The sequence below is a fragment of the Puma concolor genome, chromosome E1 (assembly GCF_028749965.1).
Source record: "Puma concolor isolate L17-30 chromosome E1, mPumCon1.1.hap2, whole genome shotgun sequence".
NCBI lineage: Eukaryota > Metazoa > Chordata > Mammalia > Carnivora > Felidae > Puma > Puma concolor.
In genome coordinates, this window is record NC_141680.1 from 20,653,014 (window position 1) to 20,673,750 (window position 20,737).

The 20,737-nt window shown below is 40.9% G+C and overlaps 1 protein-coding gene and 1 long non-coding RNA gene across 4 annotated transcripts in view; one reads left to right on the forward strand and one right to left on the reverse strand.

The window, feature by feature from the left end:
• Positions 1-284: 284 nt before the first annotated feature.
• On the reverse strand, positions 285-2,433 carry LOC147574187 (uncharacterized). Its single transcript, XR_015243984.1, has 2 exons — positions 2,347-2,433; positions 285-536 (listed from the first exon to the last, which is right to left on the reverse strand). It is a non-coding gene; the product is annotated as an uncharacterized LOC147574187 (long non-coding RNA).
• Positions 2,434-2,485: 52 nt separating this feature from the next.
• The window catches only part of ATAD5 (ATPase family AAA domain containing 5), a 47,877-nt gene continuing 29,625 nt past the window's right edge, over positions 2,486-20,737 (forward strand). The window contains exons 1-6 of one of the 3 annotated variants that reach the window (XM_086686566.1): positions 2,486-2,956; positions 6,752-8,646; positions 9,653-9,761; positions 13,281-13,445; positions 15,665-15,791; positions 16,601-16,682. In XM_086686566.1, the coding sequence (XP_086542692.1) occupies positions 2,891-2,956; positions 6,752-8,646; positions 9,653-9,761; positions 13,281-13,445; positions 15,665-15,791; positions 16,601-16,682 (2,444 nt within the window). In that variant the 5' untranslated portion in view covers positions 2,486-2,890. Of the gene's footprint in view, positions 2,957-3,060; positions 3,268-6,751; positions 8,647-9,652; positions 9,762-13,280; positions 13,446-15,664; positions 15,792-16,600; positions 16,683-20,737 lie in introns of those variants that run through there. The other 2 variants (XM_086686565.1, XM_086686568.1) reach the window with 2 other exon arrangements.

The following is a 20,737-nucleotide window of genomic DNA, read 5'->3' on the forward strand; positions in this document are numbered from 1 at the left end:
GAGAATAAATAGTCATGGAGATATATAGCATATAACCCCGCAATTCCACTTCTAGATGTGTCTTCTAGAGAAACATTACACATGTTCAAGGAGACATAGACAAGAGTGTTCACTGACTCACTGAGACAGAAAACTGGTGACAAATGTTCATCACTAAGGGAATGGATAAATAAAATGTATATAATTGGACAGAATGCTCAAGAATGAAAGGGAGTGAATCAGATCTACATGTATCATGGATAGCTCTTGAAAACAATGATGAATGAAAAAAGCAGATTGCTGAGTGATATTTACAGTATTACTGTTTATGTAAATAAAAACAATAGTAAAGCATTTTCTATGGATATACATACAAATATAAAAAGTGTGCAGTGCTACCCACCAAACAGGTAATAATGACTACCACTGGGCCAAGAGGTGGAGATTGAATTTGGGGATAGAAGTCAAGGAGACTTTCAGTTTTCTCTGTAATTTTCTCATTTGTTTCTCCTCCCCCCTCCTCTTCCTTCTCCTTCTCCTTGGGCAGTGTTCTTACTCTACAGTGAGGGAAAAAAACAAAAAACAAAAACCAGATCAACAAAACAGTATCTATTTTAGAAAAACCTTATTCTGGGCTAACAGTTTTATTTTTTTATTTAAAAAATTTTTTAGTCTTTTTTTATTTTTGAGAGAGAGAGAGAGAAAGAGAGAGACACAGTGAGAGAGCAAGGAGGGGCAGAGAGAGAGGGGGACACAGAATCTGAGGCAGGCTCCAGGCTCTGGGTTGTCCTCATAGAGCCTGATGCAGGGCTGGAACTTATGCACCGTGAGATCATGACCTGAGCTGAAGTCGGATGATCAGCTGATTGAACCACCCAGGCGCCCCTTGGCTAACAGTTTTAAAAGAAAAAAATAATTACCTCCAATTTCATTGGAGAAATTTGCACCCTTTATGCTGTGAAAACAATAGCAATACCATCTTTATGGTATTCAGATGGACACAGTTACATCCGTAGTTAAAATCAGTTTGCATAGCCAAATGCAACAAGGTGGCTTCCCGTTATTATGTGGTATATCCTTTTACCTGACCTACTCAGTTCTTACACACCATGCAGTTAAAAGTATGCACTCAAACAAAATAAACATACTCTATGTCTATATCACTGCAACAATAAACTCATGTGGAAAAAAAAAGTCAAAGCTAAACAAATCCGTGAAAAGAATGCAAATGAAGTATGAGATTATCATCACTACAAACCAGCAAACCCCTGGAACAACTGGCATGCACTCCAACCAGCTGAGGCCATGATGTTGGGCTCCTGGCTGCCGGGGAGGAAGAAATCCGTGGGAAACAATGCCCCCTTTTGCTCAGTTTAGGGGAAAAAGTCAAAATCTCAGATCCTGTATGTGTATTTCGGGGTAAGACGCTTGCCAAAATAACATTTTATTCCATGGGGGTGGAATGTAATCAATTATTTCCTTTTCTGTATTTTTTGAATTTCCACTTTATTTTTTTGAATTTCCACTTTATTTTTTTTTAATTTGAGAGAAAGGGAGGGGAAGAGACAGAATTTTCTTTAAGATTTTTAAAAATATTTGTTTATTTATTTATTTATTTATTTAATTCCTGAGAGCGCACCAGCAGGGGAGGGGCAGAGAGAGAGAGAGGGAGACGGAGAATCCCAAGTAGGCTCAGAGCTGACAGCGCAGAGCCAGAGGCGGGGTTGGAACCCATGGACTCCAAGACCATGACCTTAGCCGAAATCCAGTGGGTTGCTTAACTGATTGAGCCTCCCAGGCGCCCCTTGAATTTCCACTTTTATTTATTTTTAACATTTATTCATTTTTGAGAGACAGAGAGATCAGAGCGTGAGCGGGGGAGGGGCAGAGACATAGGGAGACACAGAATCCCAAGCAAGCTCCAGGCTCTGAGCTGTCAGCGCAGAACCCGAAGTGGGGCTCGAACACACCAACAGAGAGATCATGACCAGAGAGGAAATCAGACGTTTAACCCACTGAGCCACCCAGGCGCCCTTGAATTTCCACTTTTTGCAAGGGGCTAGCCTAGGGCATCAAAAGTCTACAGTTTTGGGGCGCCTGGGTGGCGCAGTCGGTTAAGCGTCCGACTTCAGCCAGGTCACGATCTCGCGGTCCGTGAGTTCGAGCCCTGCGTCAGGCTCTGGGCTGATGGCTCAGAGCCTGGAGCCTGTTTCCGATTCTGTGTCTCCCTCTCTCTCTGCCCCTCCCCCGTTCATGCTCTGTGTCTCTCTGTTCCAAAAATAAAAATAAAAACGTTGAAAAAAAAATTAAAAAAAAAAAAAAGTCTACAGTTTTAATTCTGTCACCGACGGACTTTAGTCAAATCACGTCCTCATCCGTGAAACTGGGCAGGAGAAGCCCCGCTAGTCTGAAATCCCTTGGTAAAACCAATCCCGCCTCCTGCAGTTTCGTCCGAGAAGTATTTTGGCCCTCTCTGCTTACCGTCCGCCCAGCCTCTAGAAGCAATCCTAAGCTCCGCCCCATGCGCTCCAGACGGCGCGAAAACCCAATTGACAAGAATTCCCTCCGAAGCCCGCGGGTCGGGTCTGCGTTCGGCCTGCTTTCCCGGCCGGGGTCGCGGTCCCGGGCGCTTAGCCTGGGGGCGCCTGTGTCGAGGGCCCCCTGCGCTCGCCGGCCGCGCCCCGGGGTCCTCGCTGCCCGCGCTTTCTTACCGCCCCTTCCCGCGTTCGACTCGGCTGAGCTGGGCCCAGCCTCCGCGACCGCTCCGGGCGGGTGGGCGCGGGGGGAGTCCGGGACGGACCCCACAGCCCGGCTGCTGCCTCTTCGGGGGCCGGCCGCCTCCATGGCCTTTAGGCTGGCGGGGCCCGGCCGCTCAACGCCCTAGGAGCCGGCATTCCGGGAAGCAGGGAGCATGGTGGGGGTCCTGGCCATGGCGGCGGCGGCTGCTCCCCCTCCGGTGAAGGACTACGAGATTGAGGTGAGCTAGAGAATCTCCGTCTGTAGGAGGTGGGTGAAAGGTGATCCCAACTTTGGATCCGGGAGGGGAGAGGAGGGACCTGGTGAGGCCCCATAGCAGTGACATTGTGTGCAACAATTGCTGGAGTGTGTCGCTTCCTAAAGTGATAGGGACTGAACAAACATCGAGATTGTGAGATGATTGCGAGGCCAGGAAAGTCAGGATTTAAAAGATACCTCGACCGGTCCCCAGGTCCTGAGATGTTGGTGGAACTTGATGTTTTGGACTTGTGAAATGTCGCAGAGGATCCCAGGATCAAGTCTGGGTTCATGGTAAGGAATCAGAACTTTAGCGTTGGAAAGAATCTTTAAGTTCCAGTAGTGTATCCATTTACCTATTGGAAGATGACTGCTTAGATTGCCATTACGGGAGTCAAAGTAATTTTTAAAAAAAATCGGTTTCTCATGGTTCCAGAGCTTAAAATATTGCAGTTAGGAGTCCCAGCGTGGAATGCTGTTATTCTTACGTATTCACCAAATTTCAGTGAAATGCAGTAAGCAGTCGTTATATAGATACTCTAAAGCCATGAAGTATTGGAGTAGCATCTCAAGCTAGCGTTCTGAAATAGGCACACTGGTGTCCTTGAAGTGCGCCAAGATGTATGCTTATTTAACTAGGACTCTCCCTTATTTTTTGGAATTGAATAACTTTTGTCTACTTGCTGGTAGCTGTTACGCTGATATTTGTCTGCTAAATCAAGGGAGTTGCTCAGCTTTCTCCGATGTGAAGAAGGACTTTTGGTACTTGAATGAGACAGTTCTTGATTTTTGTGTGGTCGGTTTATCAACCTTTTCGTTACAGTTTCTGCTTTTGGTGCCCTGCTTAGCCTATTTCATAGCAATGATACTTACTGTTTAGTATTGCAAGGGTGAGGGCCTTGTACACATTATTTTGCTTAATATCAACCCTGTGCTGAGGTATCATTGCCTGTATAATTAGAAAGTTAAAAGTAATATGCTTAAGGTCCCATGCTAGTAGATACCAGAGCCAGCACTTGAACTTAGATCTGCCTGACTCCAGAGCCTATGGCATAGTGCCTTTGATACGATCTCATGGTAATATAATAATACTGATAACTCATTAGCATTTTCTCCTAATGCATTTACCATCTCATTTTAACATACAGAATTTTCATCTGTAATTTATTTTGCCTCGTAGTCATCCAAATGGTTAGAAATTTGTCCCAATACCATTTATTAAGTACTTCTTTGCTCACTAGCTTGAATACTACTGTTCTCATGTACCAAGTTCTTAAATATATACTTATTTATTTTTCTGGTTTTCTTTTTTATTTAAAAAAATTTAAAAAAGATTTTTCTAAGTTTATTTTTGAGAGATAGAATTCTAGTGGGGAAAGGGCAGAGACAGAGGGAGACAGAATCCGAAGCAGATCCAGGCTCTGAGCTGTCAGCACAGAGCCTGACTCTGGGCCCGAACTTACAAAGTGAGCGATTATAACCTGAGCCAAAGTCAGACGCTTAATCGACTGAGCCACCCAGGTGCCCCTAAAAAATTTTTATAAATTTTTTGAGAGAGAGAGCGCGAGTAGGGGAGGGGCAGAGAGAGGGAGACACAGAATCCGAAGCAGGCTCCAGGCTGTGAGCTGTCAGCACAGAGCCTGTCTTGGGGCTTGAACTCACAAACCATGAGATCATGACCTGAGCCGATATCGGACAGTCAACCGACTGAGCCACCCAGGTGCCTCTCTTCCTCTTTTTTTTTTTTTTTTAATGTTTATTTACTTATTTTGAGACAAAGAAAGAGCAGGCTCAAGGAGGGGAGGGGCAGAGGGGGGGGGGGGGAGAGAGAGAGAATCCCAAGCAGGCTCCACACTGTCAGCACAGAGCCTGATGTGGGACTTGGCCACACAGACCAAGAGATCCTGACTTGAGCCAAAATCAGGAGTCAGATGCTTAACCGATTGAGCTGCCCAGGCCCCCCCCTGCCTTTATTTTCTTTCTTTCTTTCTTTCTTTCTTTCTTTCTTTCTTTCTTTCTTTCTTTCTTTCTTTCTTTTGTTTGTTTTAGTAATCTCTACACCAAATGTGGGGCTCAAGCTCACAACCCCAAGAGCAAAAGTTGCATGCTCCACTGACTGAACCAGCCAGGTTCCAGCCTAGCTTTTAATGCTTTCAATGATGATAGCTTTGTGATACCTTTTTTTTCCCCCTTAATGTTAATTTATTTTTGAGAGAGAGAGAGAGCACAAGCAGGGGAGGAGTAGAGAGAGAAGGAGACACAGAATTCAAAGCAGGATCTAGGCTCTGAGCTGTTGGCACAGAGCCTGATGTGGGGCTGGAACCCATGAAGTGTGAGATCAACCGACTGAGCCATCCAGGCGCCCCTGCTTTATGATACCTTTTAATTTTCTAGAAGTATAATTCCCCATTCATTACTTAATTTTTTAAGATTTTATTTGATAAATTAATTTATTTTTAATGTTTATTTTTGCAAGGGCGGTGGGGAGGGACAGAGAGAGAGAGGAAGACACAGAATCTGAAGCAGGCTCCAGGCTCTGAGCTGTCAGCACAGAGCCCAATGCAGGGCTCGAATCCACAAACAGTGAGATCATGACCTGAACCCAAGTTGGATGCTTAAGTGACTAAGCCACCCAGATGCCCCAAGATTTTTTTTTAAGTTTATTTATTTTTTATTTTTTAATTTTTTTTTAACGTTTATTTATTTTTGAGACAGAGAGAGACAGAGCATGAACGGGGGAGGGTTAGAGAGAGAGGGAGACACAGAATCTGAAACAGGCTCCAGGCTCTGAGCTGTCGGCACAGAGCCTGACGCGGGGCTCAAACTCACAGACCGCGAGATCATGACTCGAGCCGAAGTCGGACATTTAACCGACTGAGCCACCCAGGAGCCCCTTGTTTATTTATTTTTTGAGAGTATGTGTGCATGGGTGGTCTCTCTCTCTCTCTCTCTCTCTCTCTCTCAAAAATAAATAAATAAATAAATAAATAAATAAATAAATAAATAAATAAATAAAAAAAACACATTAAAACATTGGAAAATTTTATTTGTGGTAAGTGTCCTTCAAAATTTTTACTTGATTAGTAAATTTTGGGATGCTAGGTTTGTTCACTGTGTGCATGTTTCTTAGAGATAGGATAATTTGTTTTTAACTAAAAAAGTGAAAAGGGAATGGAGTTAATATTTGTAGAGGTTCTACCATGCAGACTTCATATATTTTCATGTATGGTGTTCATTATAAATTTTGTGGAGTAGGTGCTAGTATTCAAAGGTTGTAAATAGAGACCAATGGAAATTAACACATTTGTACATAAGTTAGTGGCCTTGAAACTTTTTTTCAAGTATATATATAAAGTAAAATACACAAATTATAAGTGTATGGCTTGTGACGTAACATTGAGATTTGAATGTAGGTTTAATTTTAAAGCTCTTTTTGCTTTAAAACATTTTTTTGTTGTTGTTTATTTTTGAGAGAGAGAGGGAGAGAATGCAAATGGGGGAGGGGCAGAGAGAGAGGGAGACACAGAATCCGAAACAGGCTCCTGGCTCGGAGCTGTCACCTCCCGAACCCCGAGATCATGACCTGAGCTCAAGTCATTTGCTTAACTGACTGAGGCACTCAGAGACCCCTCTTTTTTCTAATATATATCATGTTTGTTACCTAAGGGAGCCTTCCTTTTTTTATCCAATTAGGTAAAATATTAGATCCATGTTTAAAATTTATGTTTTGTATTATCTTGCTTGACGTAAGTGCTTTCTTTTTCTTTTAAATTGATAGGCGTGCAAAAAGCGAAGGAAAGATGATGACAGATCTTCCTGCAAAACAATTACAAAATATTTATCACCAACAGGGAAGACTGGAGACAGTGTGTTCTCTCCACCCAAATCCAGTAATATTCTGAATTATTTTAGAAAGACGTCCCCCACAAATGAGAAAACACAATCAGCAAAAGAGTGCAAGATAAAATCATTGCCACCATTGCCTGCTGACAGTGGCAAAGACTGTAAAACACCGTTGGGAGTGTTCTCACATATAGAGTTCAAGAAGAGAGGAAAGAGAGTTAATTTATCTCATCGACTAAATAATATTAAAGCTGAAAATGAATCTCCAATTGAAATTAACAGTGACAATAGCAAAGAAGACTCCAGTCTAAATAATGATTTTGTGGAAAGTAGTACTTCTGTTTCACTCTGCAAGAAACGTGTAGAGGTACTTGCAGAAAGTATTCAAGATATCAAAAAACAGTCAAGCACTAGGACCTCCATAAAAAGCTCCAAGAGAGTAAATCCTAAGCAAGGAATCACAAAAAATGATTGCAAAAAAATGAGGAAAAGGAAGCACAGAGATATAATAGATCTGTCTGAAAGCTTACCATTGGCAGAAGAAATAAGTCTCCTTCAAAAAGATGGTAAAGACAGGAAGGAGAGAGTGCCTTCCCTAGCTGATGAGATGGACAGTCCTGCAGACTGTGCAGACTCTAGGGGTGATATAGCTAAACCAGCCCGCTTAAAGGATAGGACAATAACTGTCTCCTACGAGGAATTTTTGAAAAGTCACAAGGAAAATAAAGTAGACCTACCAGACTCTACAGTGGCGATTTGTATTCCTTCTGAAACTGTTGAAGATCTAGTCAAAAGCGGTAGTATGAGTGACCCAGAAACCTGTGACATTTCCCAACACATACGCTCCAAGACAGTTACCGTTCTTGCACAGGTTCACCCTATTCCCCCCAAAAAGACCCGGAAAATACCTTCAATTTTTTTGAAACAAAAGCAGTTGGAAACAGAAAATAGCCTGTCAGATCCTGAGAATGAACAGACTGTTCAGAAAAGAAAATCGAACGTTGTCATACAGGAGGAAGAATTAGAGTTGGCAGTGTTGGAAGCTGGAAGTTCCGAAGCCTCAAAGCCGAAATGCACTCTAGAAGAAAGACAACAGTTTATGAAAGCGTTTAGGCAGCCAGCATCGGATGCGCTTAAAAATGGAGTGCGAAAGTCTTCCGATAAGCAGAAAGAGCTCAATGAAAAATCTTTGAATGATGAAGGAAGAGACGGTAATTCTAAAAAAATCATGGACAATGTTAATATTCAAATGATTTCAAATTATGGCAATTCACAGTCACATACTGACAAAGGAACTTTTCCTAAAGAGAAAAGTAAAAAGCTGAAGAAAAAGGGTAAGAAGATGTTAGATACTGGTGCTACTCCAGGTGAAAGTAGACAGGGAAATACTCAAAAGAAAGGAACAACTTTTTCCTTTAAGGGTAAACAGAGTCAAAATAGGCTTAGAAGGAGTTTAAGACAAAAGAAAACGGAAGTTTTCAAAAACACATTATTTAGCAGTGAAAATCTTGTTGGGGAAGACCCTCTAAAGATTTCCTCTCCGTATAACAAGAAGTCTTCAAGAAAAACCAGCGTACCCACTAATGATAAGGTCATACATTGTAAAACCGAAACCGAAGACAGTCTGGAAAATGTTTCCACACCCAGGTCAAGCAGAAGATCTGTAAGAACCAGCAGCACCCCTACTGCAATGGTCATTAGAAGTACTGATTCTGAAGATGATAGTCCAATAAAGGCTTCCACTCCAAAAGCAGCCACCTTACCAGAAAAGCATAGCTTATATACGGCAGAATTAATAACAGTCTCTTCTGATTCAGAGAGCCCTATTAGGTAAAGTTTTGTTTCTTTTCTGAAGTTCTAAGTGTTCTCCATATATTAGTTGGGAAGGAAAATGCTTGAAGCATTGGAGAGTATCATTTTTTTCTAGAATACCTGATTTATAAGGCACAAAACAGTTTCAAAAATGCTTATTTTTCACATTTAATTTAAGGTCAGGCATGATTTCAGAAGAATTATAGATGTATTTTATTTATTTTTTTAATGTTTGTTTTTAAGGGGGAGAGGGGTGGAGTTGGGGGGGGGGCACATAGGATCCCAAGCAGGTCTGCCCTGACAGCAGAGAGCCCCATGTGGGGCTCAAACTCACAAACCATGAGATCATGACGTGAGCTGAAGTCAGAAGCTTAACTCACTGAGCCACCCAGGTGCCTCCTAGATGTATTTTAGATGAGTTCTAACTTTTATTCATCATAGTTGCTAATCCTGAATTCTCTGCATCTAATACGAGATTAAAAATAAGTCAGAGCTGGGGCGCCTGGGTGGCGCAGTCGGTTAAGTGTCCGACTTCAGCCAGGTCACGATCTCGTGGTCCGTGAGTTCGAGCCCCGCGTCGGGCTCTGGGCTGATGGCTCAGAGCCTGGAGCCTGTTTCCAATTCTGTGTCTCCCTCTCTCTCTGCCCCTCCCCCGTTCATGCTCTGTCTCTCTCTGTCCCAAAAATAAACGTTGAAAAAAAAAAAGAAAAAAAAAAATAAGTCAGAGCTTTATTTCTTGGGAAACTGAGCCATATCGTATGAGGTATATACTTGCATGCTGGTTTTGGTCAATGAAAGAGTGATCTTAAGAGGTAATTTTACGATTTCTAAAAGGAAACATTTTATATTTTTTAAGAGTTTGAGTTTGGCTTACTTTTGATCAGTAGTTTGAAACTAATGTAGGGGGTATTTTTGTTTTTAAGAACTGTCCAGAAATTGAAGCCCTAGGTGGCTCTTTTCTATACTTAATTAAAACTCTTACACATAATCATGAAATGCTTCTGAATATCTTTTTTATTCCCAGAATGAAATTCACCAGAATTAGTACTCCCAAAAAATCTAAGAAGAAATCTAAAAAAAGATGTGAGAAATATGAAGCAACCGATGGAGATTTTACTTCTCAGACTAGAAAGGTAATTGGAATATTCGGGTATTCCGTTTCCTAAAACAACAGCTACTATTAGAAGTAATGTGCCAAAAGAATATTCACATTTTATAGATTGGTTATATTAACTATAGCATATGTTATTACTCACTATTTTTCTGTTTCTCTAGTTAGTTTATTAAGTGGTCAGCATATCTTATTGTGAGATGAAAGCAATTGATAAGGACAGTATAATTTGCTTAGAAAAACTTTTCTTGGTAAGAGTTACATGTTAGTCATTTTCCTTAAGGCTGCTTATAGGTTATGATTCAATTTTTGGTTTATTTCTATAGGTCAGAGGCTAAAAAGTAGGGTCTGTAACTCTGGGACACGTCTGAAAACCCTTGTACTATTGATATTTTGGGCTGGATAATTCATTTGTTATAGGGGACTCGTGCATTGTAGGATGTTTAGCAATAACTTAGGCCTCTACCCATGACATATGAGTCGCTGTCCAGCTCCCCTGGTTATGACAACCAAAAATGTCTCCACACATTGCAAATATCCCTGGGAAGGAAAAAAAAGAATCGCACATCACCCCCCCCTCCCCTGGTTGAAAACCTTTACCCTAAAGGGAAAGGTAGGATATATAAGAATAATTTAGCTGCTTTTAAAAATAATCTGCATATCCACACCTTGAGAGAATTGGATTCTCTCCAGGGTGTAGGCACAGGTATGTGTGGGTTCACAATGCCCGTAAGGTGATCCTGATATAATCCTTGGGTGAATGGCACTGCTATAGAAAGTTGTTATCTCTTTTGTTGTTATTTAACAGCTGTCATTTTTTTTGACTGCTTATCACATTCCAGGCACTATGCTTAGTACTCATCATTAATGTCATAAAGTAAATATTTATCCCTGTTTTGAAGGACAGTGGAGCCAAAGGAGGTGAGAACATTTTTCAGAGTGGATGAAGTGACGTGCAGTGGAAGCCAAGCTGGGTGGCTGGGACTAGAGGCTGACAAACAGGGAGAAAGTAGGGTGCCATCAGCACCTGGTGTTGTCAGGGGTAACCAAGTAAGGCTGGGAGGATGGGTGGATATGACTTTTTGAGGTGATAGGATTATTGATGGTTTTAACTTTATTTTTCTGTTTTCTGTATAAACATGAACTTTAAAAAATTATTCTAGTTTTTTTTTTTTTAATTTTTTTTTTCAACGTTTATTTTTGGGACAGAGAGAGACAGAGCATGAACAGGGGAGGGGCAGAGAGAGAGGGAGACACAGAATCGGAAACAGGCTCCAGGCTCCGATCCATCAGCCCAGAGCCCGACGCGGGGCTCGAACTCACGGACTGCGAGATCGTGACCTGGCTGAAGTTGGACGCTTAACCGACTGCGCCACCCAGGCGCCCCAGTTTTTTTAATAGCAAGAGAGCACGAGCAGGGGAGAGGGGTGGAGGGAGAGAGAATCTTAAGCAGACATGACACCATGTTCAGCTCAGAGCCTGGACACGGGGCTTGATCCCATGACCACAAGATCATGGCCTGAGCCAAAATCAAGAGTCAGACACTTAACCGACTGATCCCCCCAGGCAGCCCTATAAACACGAACCTTTAAGAACTTTTATCAGGAAAGAAAAAAAAAAAAATTATTAAAAAAAAAAAAAACTAATTTCAAGTAACAGCAGAATTACTTGCCAAAATGTGTATGTGTATGCTTTTTTCACATTCACTAAAACATATCTTTTTGTGTAACAGTTTATTTCAGTAATTGAGTTATCCATTTAAATTTAGGTGGATTATTTTGAATACGAACTTAATAAGGTTCATCAGCCTGCCAAAAATTTTGCTAGCAGAACAACAGAAATCTATTACTCTACTATACAGAAGATTCTACTATAGAAGAAGATTCTACTATACAGAATCCTTGTTTTCCTAACCTTCTTACATATATTTTGAATATCCATGCCTATGCTTTTCAATGGTTTTTTAAAAACATTTTGAAGGTTTTAAAAAACAGCAAACATTTGTTTAAAAACAGAAGTATATAAAATTAAAAGTGAAAAGTTATTATCTACTCTCTAGGGGTAACACACTTAAAATTTTTTTTAACATTTATTTTTGAGAGAGAGGGAGAGACAGAAACAGCGTGAGCAGGGGAGGGGCAGAAAGAGAGGGAGATACAGAATCCAAAGCAGGCTCCATGCTGTCAGCACAGAGTCCGCCGCAGGGCTCCAACCCACGAACTGTGAGATCATGACCTGAGTGGAAGTCGGACGCTCAGCCGACTGAGCCACCCAGGCTCCTCAAAGGGTAACCCACTTTAATAGTTACATTAAAACTGTTAACGCCCTTCTTGACTTTTTCCTATGATTAAATAGGTATATGTGACTTTTAAAAGGGATCATATAATGTAAACTGTTGTGCACCTTGCTTGTTGGATGTCTTTTAAACATAAAAACCTGTAGAACTCAATATGGAAAGCACATTGTCTGGAAGGTAATATTTAAATGCACAGGATCACTTCGTACATCAATGGCAAAGTCAGGCCTAAAGGCCAGACTTCTTATGTACTGCTCTTTTCCATACTTAATGCCTTTTCAGCCTCTCTCTAGTGGATTCACCCTAAAGGTGACTAAAGTCAAATAGATGCCATGAAGATGGTGGGGAAATAACCAACAATTCTAATCCATACGGACATCTAATATAGACATCTCTCTGGGTGTTTTTCATGAACGTAATGATATTTATCTGAATAAATTTCTAGTTAAAAATAAAGGTAGACACATTACATTAGACATGTTAATTACACTAGACACACTAATTTAATTTCCTTGGTAAGATTTAAGTAACTATTTCTTTGTCTTTTTTAATACGACTTATGATTATAGTTTTATATATGTTTAATGGATTTTATTATTTATTAATTAAATGAGAGCGAGTGAGTGAGCTGGGGAGGGGCAGAGAGAGGGGGAGAGAGAAAATCCCAAGTAGGCCCCATGCTGTCAGCGTGGGGCCTGACATGGGGCTCCATCTCACAAACCATGAGATCATGACCTGAGCCGCAATCAACAGTCGGATGCCTAACCAACTGAGCCACCCAGGCGCCCCTGGATTTTATTTTTTACAACAGTTTTAGGTTCACAGCATAACTGAGTGGAAGATACAGAGATTTCCCATATACTCCCTGTACCCACACATGCATAGCCTCCCGTATTATCAATACCAGAATAGTACATTTTTTAACAATTGATGAACCTGCATTGACAGATCATTATCACCCAGAGTCCCGAGTTTACATTAAGGTTCACTCTTGGTGTTATACATTCTGTGAGTTTAGATAAATGTATAATGACCTGTATCCATCATTCTAGTATCATACATACAGTGTCGTATCACTGGCTTAAAAATCCTCTGTGCTCTGCCTGTTCATCCCTCCTTCCCCACCTAACTCCTGGCAACCACTAACCTTTCTACTGTTTCCAAAGTTTTGCCTTTTATAGTTTCTTTCTATTATTAAATATAAAATGTTTGCCACTGATTTAAGTTTTTCAAATTTTTGTTTAGGCAAGCAGTGCTTCAAAAAGTGTATCAAAAGCAAAACAATTGATTGAAAAAGCAAAAGCTTTACACATTAGTAGGTCAAAAACTACTGAAGAAATAGTGACGCCCTTAAGACGTTCATCTAGACATCAGACGCTTGCTGAAAGGAAGGAATTGTCAGAAACAGCAGTAAGTATTAGAAATATTTATTGGTGTGAGTTCTGTCCTATTCTGCTGCTTGGAGAAGGAGGAGGAAGCCATATAAAGTTATAGGTAGAATTGTAAGATACCCCTGAGGTTGTGGAAAGAATATCATTTGCATTTCTGTTTCAAAAGCTCTTCGCTCCTTTTGCAAAAGCATACAGTCTGCATCCTTATCATGTCATTTGAGATCCTTCACAGGCTGAATTAGCTCTTCCCTTTCCTCCTTCCTCATATACACACTTTTTGCTCTAGTCACACTGAATTATTCCTTTCTCCCCAAATGGTGCAACTTTTATTTCCACTTTGTAGTCTCAGCTTGAAATGCATATACCAAATACTCTTTTCTACCTGAGGAATTCCTACTCATACATTAAGTCCTGCTAAATGCTACCCTCTTTTCTTATGTATGTATGTATGTATGTATGTTTATTTTTGAGAGAGTGCAAGTGGGGAAGGGGCAAGGGTGGGGGGCGTGGGGACAGAGGAGTTGAAGCAGGCTCTGCGCTGACAGCAGTGAGCACGATGCACGGCTTGAACTCAAGAACCATGAGTTCGTGACCTGAGCCGAAAGTCCAATGCTCAGCTGACTGAGCCACCCAGGCACCCCTGCCTCCTCTTTTTTAAAACCAGCTTTAGGGGCGCCTGGGTGGCGCAGTCGGTTGAGCGTCCGACTTCAGCCAGGTCACGATCTCGCGGTCCGGGAGTTCGAGCCCCGCGTCGGGCTCTGGGCTGATGGCTCAGAGCCTGGAGCCTGTTTCCGATTCTGTGTCTCCCTCTCTCTCTGCCCCTCCCCCATTCATGCTCTGTCTCTCTCTGTCCCAAAAATAAATAAACGTTGAAAAAAAAAAATAAATAAAACCAGCTTTATTATAGAGATATAAGTCACATACTTATATCTTATTATAGAGATATAATTCGCTATTTAAAGTGCCCAGTTCACTGGCTTTTAATATATTCACAGAGTTGTGATTCCATCGCCACAATTTTAGAATATTTCATTACCCCAAAAAGAACTCCTATTTCCCTTAGCTATCACTTCCCAGTCTCCCCTCCCTCAGCTCCAGGCAACCACTAATCTACTTTTCTGTTTGTATAGATTTGCCTATTCTGGACATTTCATATAAATGGTATCATATAACATGTGGCCTTTTGTGCCTGGTTTCTTTCACTCATAGTGTTTTTGGTGTTCATCCATATTGTAGCATCAATATTTCATTTATTTTTTATTGCCAAATAATACCGCTTTGTATGGCTATACCACATTTTTTTAACCCTTTCATCAGTTGACGGACATTTGGATTGTTTCCACTTTTTGATTATTAGGAATAATGGTACGAACATTCTGATACTTCCTCTTGAAAGCTTTGTTGGTGCCTTCAAGACAAGTAGTTTCTTCCCAAAATGTACTTAACTTCTGTGTTTTTTGTATTTTAGTCAATGTTGCTCTCAACCTACCGTGTTATGATTGAACTAGCTCTCCCTCTGTCCCCTAAACCCTGGTACAACCTTGAAGCCAACTCTTGTTGCATTTGTCTGTGTATGCTGTATTGCCTGACACATGGTAGATGCTTAGTAAATGTGTACTGACCATCTGAAAGCATATCAGACTTTATCTAATACATTTATAGGATGTATGGCTCTCAAAGAGTAGAGCTAGAGCTTGTATAGCTCGGTGATACTGACTCTTTTGTCTGGAGTAAAGTCTTTTGGTTGCTTCTTTAAATTTTTTTTTTTTTTTTCAACATTTATTTATTTTGGGACAGAGAGAGACAGAGCATGAACGGGGGAGGGGCAGAGAGAGAGGGAGACACAGAATCGGAAACAGGCTCCAGGCTCCGAGCCATCAGCCCAGAGCCCGACGCGGGGCTCGAACTCACGGACCGCGAGATCGTGACCTGGCTGAAGTCGGACGCTTAACCGACTGCGCCACCCAGGCGCCCCTGGTTGCTTCTTTAAAAAAGAAAACCCATGGTAATAATAAGTCCACCCTTTGATATGTGAACTTGAATGGTATACCACAGGCTATTGTCATTTATGACATATAGCGTATGTTTTCTGTATCAATCAGGTAGTGTCTGATGAAGAGATGGATGGAGCTGCTAATGTAATTCTCTTACCTCTGGCTTCTAGCACTGTAATCCTTTTGAATTTAAAACCTCAGTTGTCTGACATATTGTAAAAATGTTTTTCTTATTCTGTCTTAGGACTCTGTAATAATAATAGATTCAGATATTACTTCTTTAAAGCAACCTGAGAAAAATCAGAAGAATCTTCAGTGTCTGAATGATGTGCTAGGAAAAAAACTTAACAAGAATCCTAAAAACGTACCAGGTAATGAGATCTGATAATGTTTGTGACGAATATTAGAATGCTTTCGAGGAATTATATTGCTCTCATTTTAATTTAATTTCTTGTCTTCTAAAATATGAACATTCAATTATATTACATATATCTATTTTAATAAGTTAAGTTATAATGAAGTGAAGAGTTTTATAAAGGTAATTGTGTGTATTCAAGTTATTGCATTTCTTTCTATTTAGCTGCAGTTAAGGTAGAGATTCCCAAACCTGATAATCAAAATCTTCTGAATAAATTAAAAATTTTCTTTAAAAAAAAAATTTTTTTTTAATGTTTATTTATTTTTGAGACAGAGAGAACCAGCATGAGCAGGGGAGGGGCAGAGAGAGAGGGAGACACAGAATCGGAAGCAGGCTCCAGGTCTGAGCTGTCAGCACAGAGCCCAACGTGGGGCTCGAACTCCTGAGCTGTGAGATCATGACCTGAGCAGAAGTCAGCTGCTCGACTGACTGAGCCACCTAGGCGCCCCAAATTAAAAATTTTCTTAAATCTTTAGGTCCTTCCCTAGGCATATTGACTAAGAATGTCTGGAGGGGGATTGTGGGAATCTGTAGTTTAAAAAAACATTCCCAGGAGATTCTGATAATGCTATTGGGAGACCAGATGATTATATAGAAAATTTTTTAATTAAAAAGTTAGTTTTAAAAAAAAGTTAGTTTTGTTAAAGTTGAGAAGAGTTCATTTTTTTTAAGTTTAAGAAGATAGAGCTATAATTGGAAAGTATCTGGAGGTAAGTAGAGATGATAAACTTTGATACTAACCTAACTATTTATTTTTCTAAGGGAAAGTGAAAGTTGCTCCTTTATTTCTTACCAGAAAAGCTCAAAAAACAGCTGATCCTATTCTTGGTTTTGATGAAAACAGGTCAGTCTAATACAAATTCTAAAATGCTGAAATGTCTTATGGAATGTATTTTGTATTTTTTCCTTGACTTTGATGAGAAAGCACGTACATTATCATTTGAACCTTTAATAAGTTTGTTTATTTATTTTTAGAGCGAGGGAGCACGAGTTGGGGAGAGGGGCAGAGGGGGAGAGAGAGAGAATCTTAAGCAGGTTCCATGCTTGGTGCAGAGCCGGATGCGGGGCTTGATCTCATGACCCTGGGATCGTGACCTGAGCTGAAACCAAGAGTTGGATGCTTAACCAACTGAGCCACACAAGCATCCCAATAAGTTCGTTTCTAAAGATGACAATATTGACAGTGCTACAGTCACAATTTGAAGATCAGACATTTTGTGGCCATCTCTAGATAGAATAGTGGAAAAATAAACCAAAAGCACCAAAGAGCTGATTATGAACTTATTCAGTATATATTTAAATACCTGCTTTGAGGGTGCCTGGCTGGCTTTGTCGGTAGAGCACGTGACTCTTGATCTCAAGGTCATGAATTTGAGCCCCACATTGGGGGTAGAGATTACTTTAAAACAAAAAAATAAATAAAATGAAATCTTTAAATACCTGCTATGTACCAGGCACTGTTTTTCATACTAGGAATATTTGGGGGAACAAAACAAGACACCTTCCCTGTCCTCATGAGGCTTACACTCTAGAGGGAAGACAATCTGTGATAAAACATTAATTGGGCCATCAAGTGAAAAATTGCAGTTGTGCTAAGAAGGAGAGGTACAGAGTTTTATTAAGTTTATATTAAGTGGATTTGGTCTGGTCAAAAAAGGCTTTGCTGAGGAAATGACATCTGAACTGAAGGATGAGCAGGAGTTCACCAGCGGAGGAACAGTGTTCTGGCCAGAGGGAGCAATCTGCAGAGTCCCTATAGCTTGAAGGAGCATGGTGAAGAGAGAGGTTGAAAGAATGCTAGTGTGACTTGAGCAGAGAGCTTGGGTGAGAGGAATGTGGGCCTAAGCTGGGGAGGTGGATGCCAGCCCACGTAGCACCTTTAGGCCGTGTGAGAGAATTTTGTCATTTTGCCAAGGGCAATAAGAAACAGAGGGTTTTAAACACAAACTATACACATAAACGTTTGGATTTCGGGAAGGTCTTTTCTGACTGCTGGATTGGTTTGCTAGATCAAAATCCATAATGATTTATTAGATCTGGGGGGTAGGGGTAGGAGAGAGGAAAGTGAAGGTGACACTCAAGTTCTGGTATCCCTGTGCAAGTGGATGGCATGGTGGAAAACCAGGTTTAGGGACATCATGGGTTCAGGTTATTTTTTCCTGTTTCACTCTTACTGAGGTATAATTACATATTGTTAAGATGCACAAATCTTTTTTTTTTTTTTTTTGAGGGATGGAGGGGCAGAGGGGGAGAAAGAGAGAGAGAGAGAGAGAGAGACTGAGAGAGACTCCCAAGCAGGCTCCATGCTCAGTGCAGAGCCAGATGCAGGGCTCAATCCCATGACCCTGGTATCATGACCTGAGCCAAAATCAGGAATCAGACTCTCAACCGACTGAGCCACTCAGGCACCCATTAATCTTTTTTTGATTGAAGTATAATTGACATACAGTATCCTGTTTCAGATATACATGGTAGTGATTTGATATTTTTATAAATTACAAAAAGATTCCCATGATAAGTCTCGTTACCATTTGTCACTATACAGAAAGTTACTACAGTTGATTGACTATACTCCCTATGCTGTAGATTTCATTCCTGTGACTTAAATTATTTTGTGAGTAGAAGTTTGTACCTGTTAATCCCCTTCCCCTATTTCTCCTGCCTCCACCCTCTCCTCCTCCCCACTCTGGTAGCCAACAATTTGTTCCTTTGTCCATGAGTCTGTTTCTGTTTATTTGTAAAATGCACCATTCTCTTTTTTTAATGTTTATTTATTTTGAGAGAGAGAGGGAGCGGGGAAGGGGAAGAGAGAGGAGAGAGAGAATCCCAAGCAGGCTCCATACTCAGTAAGGAGTGGTGTTCTCAGTTTCACTGTGAGATCATGGCCTGAGCCTAAATCAAGAGTCAGACACTCAACCAACTGAGCCACCCAGGTGCCCCTGAAAATGCATCATTCTTATTATTTTTTTCTTTTTTAATGTTTATTCATCCCTGAGACAATGCGAGAGAGTGCAAGCAGCAGAGGGGCAGACAGAGGGAGACACAGAATCTGAAGCGGGCTCCAGGCTCTGAGCTGTCAGCGCAGAGCCTGACGCAGGGCTCAAACTCACGAACCATGAGATCGTGACCTGAGCCGAAGTCAGACGCTCACCCGACTGAGCCACTTGGGTGCCCTTCTTCTTTTTTTTTTTAATGTTTATTTTTTTAGAGAGGAAGGGGGAGACAGAGAATCCCAAGCAGGCTCCAAGCTGTCAATGCAGAGCCCAGTGTGGGGTTTGAACTCCCAAACCATGAGATCATGATGTGAGCCAAATCAAGAGTTGGATGCTTAACCAACTGAGCTACCCAGGCGCCCCCTAACTGCACCATTCTTAAGCATACAGTTTTCATAAGTACATTATATCAAGATTTAACAATCTTTCTTTTACTCTGAAAGGTTACTCTTTTTCTGTTATTCCTACCACCACCATAACAAAAGGTTACCGCTATACTGATTCTTAACCATTGATTAGTTTGATTTCTATTGCCGTGGATTAGTTTTGTTAGTTTTAAAACTTTACGTAAACTTCAGAACTTCATGTAAATGTGTGTGTGTGTATATATATATGTATATATATATATATATATGTATTCTTTTCTATCTAATTGCTTTTGGTCAGTACACATACACACACTTTCTTTTTTTAAATCAACTTTATTCAGGGGCATCTGAGTGGCTCAGTTGGTTGAACATCTGACTTTGGCTCAGTTCATGATCTCATGGTTCGTGGGTTCAAGCTCCACGTTGGGCTCTGTGATGACAGCTCAGAGCCTGGAGCCTGCTTCAGATTCTGTGTCTCCCTCTCTCTCTGCCCCTCCCCCGCTCACACTCTCTGCTTTTCTCTGCTTTTCAAAAATAAATAATTGTAAAAAAAATTTTTTTTTAGGGGCGCCTGGGTGGCGCAGTCGGTTAAGCGTCCGACTTCAGCCAGGTCACGATCTCGCGGTCCGTGAGTTCGAGCCCCGCATCAGGCTCTGGGCTGATGGCTCAGAGCCTGGACCCTGTTTCCGATTCTGTGTCTCCCCCTCTTTCTGCCCCTCCCCCGTTCATGCTCTGTCTCTCTCTGTCCCAAAAATAAATAAACGTTAAAAAAAAAAATTTTTTTTAATAAAAAAAAAAAATTTTTTTTTTAGATCAACTTTATTCAGGTATAATGTACTCGCAATCATATGCATACAATTGAAGTAAACAGTTTGAGGTTTAACAAACGTACACATCTGTGTAATCATCACAATAGAGAACATTTTCACCACATTCCAGAAAGTTCCCTTTTGCCTCTTTGCAATTAATCCATGTCCCCAACTCAATCCCACACAATTTCTGATCTGTTTTCTGTTGACATAGATTGGTTTGCCTTTTCTAGAATTTCGTAGAAATGAAATCATACAGGACGCTCACTTTTGTCTCTGTCTTCTCTTAGCCAAGGTAATATATCAGTAGTCTTTTGTTTTTTATTACTGAGTAGTATTCCTTATATGAATATACCACAGTTTGTGTATCCATTCTTTTATCGATGGCCAATTGGGTTGTTTCCAGTATTTGGCTATTATTAATAAGGCTGCTGTGAACATTCCATTCCATTCCATGTGTAGACAGTGTTCTCATTTTTCTTGAGTAAATACCTAGAAGTGGAATTGCTCTGTCATTGGGTAGGTGTACGTTTAACATTGTAAGAATCTGCCGAACTTTCCCAAGTGGTTGTTCCATTTATACTCCCACCAGCAGTATATGAGAGCTCTGGTTGCTAACGCTTGGCATTATCAGACTTTTCTTTTATTGGTTATTTATTTTGAGAGAGAGTATGCACATGCAAGCAGGGAAAGGGCACAGAGAGAGGGAGAGAGAGAGAGCATCCCAAA